Source organism: Idiotropiscis lumnitzeri, chromosome 2 (genome assembly GCF_059441095.1).
Source record: "Idiotropiscis lumnitzeri isolate Australia: NSW breed Sydney's pygmy pipehorse chromosome 2, RoL_Ilum_1.0, whole genome shotgun sequence".
Classification (NCBI taxonomy): domain Eukaryota; kingdom Metazoa; phylum Chordata; class Actinopteri; order Syngnathiformes; family Syngnathidae; genus Idiotropiscis; species Idiotropiscis lumnitzeri.
This window is the reverse complement of record NC_142392.1, coordinates 22,303,673-22,307,329: the sequence shown is the minus strand read 5'-3', so window position 1 is coordinate 22,307,329 and position 3,657 is coordinate 22,303,673. Positions and strand designations below refer to the sequence as shown.

Below are 3,657 nucleotides of genomic sequence, written 5' to 3'. Positions count from 1 at the left end.
ATTAATTTAATAACTAAGTATTTTTTATATTTCACTATTTATTTCAAGATTAACTCTTCTCAATGTGTTCAATATTTATAAAATGTTTCTATATTTCTTATTAATTGCATTAAGTCTGTATGTGGTTTCCAATTTTAATATTTCCCGATTTCATTATATAAGCAATCCAAAGTATAAAAAATATAATATAGCATGAAAAGAGTATTTTGTATATTTGACAAAATTATAGTTTTTCCGAAGTGAGATTCTGCTTAGCAACAAACCCCAAATGCTTGATAGAGCTCAACCTAGAAAGAGAAACCGAGACTATTTGCGTTTCTCTTTCTGGTTCTTTTTATAGTTCAACTACGAGTTTAGTTTTTCACCTTTTCACACAGCGCAAGTGGAACAAGTGATTTTATTGATGATTGTCGAAGGCACCAATTTCATAAGCACCGTTTCTTCTCACACCTTTTCCATTAAGTACGATTAAAAAGACAACTGAAAAGCATAATGTTAAAAAATGTTATTCCAGGTAAAGGCAATAAATTTTATTTACATGTTTGATGTAAACACCAAAACAAATCATCATCACTCAGACACATTGCTTCTTCTGGCACTGATCACATTGGCTTAGTGTCAATAAAAGAGCTTTGCAAAATTCAATTTCATCATATTTTATTGAAAATCACATTTACATCTTACCACAAAGAGTCGGTTCTTTCATTTTTTTTTCTTTTTTTAATCTTCAAGGATCGCTGCAATTCTCGCCAGCACAATCGTGTCTCTCAGCTCCCTGTTTAGTGACAATTTTTTTTAGAACGAACGCTGCAACTGAATGGCTTGTCTCCACTGTGTGTTCTTGTGTGGTTTCGTAAACGCGACTTTTGAGAGAAACTCTTGGCACAAACTGAGCAGGAAAAAGGTTTTTCTCCACTGTGCGTTCTTGTGTGAATTATTAAATGAGACCTTCGAGAGAAACTCTTGCCACAAACTGAGCAGGAAAAAGGTTTTTCTCCACTGTGCGTTCTTGTGTGAATTATTAAATGAGACCGAGAGAAACTCTTGCCACAAACTGAGCAGGAAAAAGGTTTTTCTCCAGTGTGTGTTCTTGTGTGATCTGTTAAAATTGACTTTACATAAAAGCTTTTGCCACAAACTGTACAGGAAAAAGGTTTTTCTCCAGTGTGTGTTCTTGTGTGTTCTGTTAAATATGTCTTTTTCGAGAAGCATTTTCCACAAACTGAGCAGGAAAAAGATTTTTCACCACTGTGTGTTGTTGTGTGGCTTGTTAAATTAGACTTGTCAGAGAAACTCTTGCCACAAACTGAGCATGAAAAAGGGTTTTCTCCACTGTGCATTCTTGTGTGCCTTACTAAATGAGACTTTCGAGAGAAGCTTTTGCCACAAACCGAGCAAGAAAAAGGTTTTTCACCACTGTGTGTTCTTGTGTGGCTTGTTAAATTAGACTTGTCAGAGAAACTCTTGCCACAAACTGAGCATGAAATAGGTTTTTCTCCACTGTGTGTTCTTGTGTGGATTGTTAAATGAAACTTTCGAGAGAAGCTTTTGCCACAAACCGAGCAAGAAAATGTTTTTTCTCCACTGTGTGTTCTTGTGTGCGGTTTTAAAGACAGCTTTGAAGTTAATGAGTCAGTGTGATGTGCCCTTTCACCTTTGGCTTGCCCATCATCATCATCATCATCATCATCGTCATGAGCGTCTGATAATGTGTCCTCATTATGTGCTTGTGATGGCCCCCAGTGGTCTTCATCACCTTCTGTTGTTGTTGTTGTTGTTGGGCTGGCGCCTGGGCGGAACCTCCCAAGGTTCGCCCAGCTAGCGCAATCACCTTCTGCGGCTCGGTGGAGAGGCCGTTGTGAGGGGGAGGTGCGTCGCCGAAAATCCTCTGCCGGAGGGTAATGAGTCGGGGGCACCGCAGGAGCCATAGCCAAAAGGTGGCAAGAGATAGTGGCGGCGCCCTCTCCCTGACCGGTCCTGCGGACCGAGTCGTGGGGTAATATGGGTGCCGGCAGGATACATTCGTCGTCGACGGGGGACCGCCGACTCGTCCGGGAGACCACGTAGAGGTTGTATCCTTCCTCCCGGCCTTCTGTTGTCACGTGATGACTTGAGCTGCTGCTTGGAGGCTCCGCCCCTCTCTTGTCCTCACTCTCATCCTTGTTTTCATCGTCAGTCTTTATATGGACAACGTTCACTGGTGACTTGTTGATCTCCTCCTCCTCCTACTCCTTTTTGATGTGAGTCCAGTCTGGCTCCTCTTTCACAGAAAGGAGATCGTTTTCACTGACGTCTGCAGGACACAAAAAGACAAATTTGGTTTGGCCAAGTCAAACCTCAGGCGGCGACTTTGTCTTATTTTGTTTCTACCGTGCTACCTTGACTTGTGCCTGCCGAACACGAATCAATGTGTGCGACCCCGATTTGGACCGGACCATGGGGGCATTTCACAAAATTACGTCCTACGATGTAAACCTCCCTTTAGCACAGACATGTCCAAAGTCCGGCCCGGGGGCCAAATGCGGCCCGGGGTCAAACTTCATCTGGCCCGCAGCCTCTGTAATAAAATTAATACATTCTGGCCCGCACATATACAGTGCTTAGTTCGCTCTCTTCTTAATTGCTGTTCCTAATTTACCCACTCTGCGACATCACCCCGGGTGACCTTTACCCCCAATTTCTAAAATGGCGACAATAAACAAAAAAAGGAAAGTTGACTGAGAGCAATATCAGTGCGCAAACAAAGTACGCATTAGATAGGAAGTCTTTGGCTGAAGAGTTCACACGACGCTTTCGGAATTTTGCAGCTATTGAGAAGCATATCCTCTTTTTTCATCACCTTTCTCCGTGGACACAAAGAATGTTCCAGCCCAGCTGGAGCTCATTGAGCTGCAGTGTGACGCCGAGAGCCGCAGTCGGCACCGGCAACTTTCTCTCGGCAACTTTTACCGACAGATGGATAAAGGCAGGTTTCGAGAGATTCGAGGGTTTGCTAGGAAAATGCTGAGCTCGTTTGGGTCGACGTATTTGTGTGAAAAGACATTCTCGGTTATGAACTTAAATAAGAGTCGTCTGAGGACACGGCTCACAGACTCTCATCTGCGAGACATCTTGCGCATTAATACTTCTGCCTTTGAGCCAGACCTGGCCGTTGTGCTGCAGTCCAGATCTCAGTATCACCCGTCACATTAATGCAGGCAAGTCATTTGTCATTAAAATAACTCTCTGACTTAATTTTGTTTTGTTCAGTCACAAATTCAGACAAGTTGTCGGTTTTCATTCCAGAATAAAATGTTCCTTCAACATTTATATTTGATGATATGTCATATATATCAAATTAGTCCTGCACTTGTGGTAATCATTTCTGTTTTTCAAAAATTCTGTGGACATTGAACTCCCATGATGATAATATAATTCATGTTCATAATATAATTCATGTTCAAATATTATTTGCACTCAAGAGTATAATTACTTCTGTTTAAGAATAAAAAGTTAAGCAAATATTCAATTGCATGTGATGTTCATATTTCAAATGAACCAAAATACATGTTTGATGGTTTAAATGCAAATAAAAAAGCAAAATGTGAAACACAGAATCGCTTGCTAAAATGTGTTTGAATATATTGTTGTTTATGCAGTGGATGTCAGCCGAGGTCG

At 41.3% G+C, this 3,657-nt stretch overlaps 1 protein-coding gene across 1 annotated transcript; it reads right to left on the bottom strand.

Moving 5' to 3' along the window:
- Positions 1-779: 779 nt before the first annotated feature.
- On the bottom strand, positions 780-2,271 carry LOC148341993 (uncharacterized). Its single transcript, XM_088288015.1, has one exon. The coding sequence runs from the start codon at positions 1,926-1,928 to the stop codon at positions 780-782; it is 1,149 nt and encodes a 382-aa protein (XP_088144141.1). The 5' UTR covers positions 1,929-2,271.
- Between the last annotated feature and the right edge of the window lie 1,386 nt (positions 2,272-3,657).

Excerpts from the sequence above, each read along its gene's own strand:
- LOC148341993 (XM_088288015.1), bottom strand. The coding sequence starts at position 1,928 with ATGGCTCCTGCGGTGCCCCCGACTCATTACCCTCCGGCAGAGGATTTT.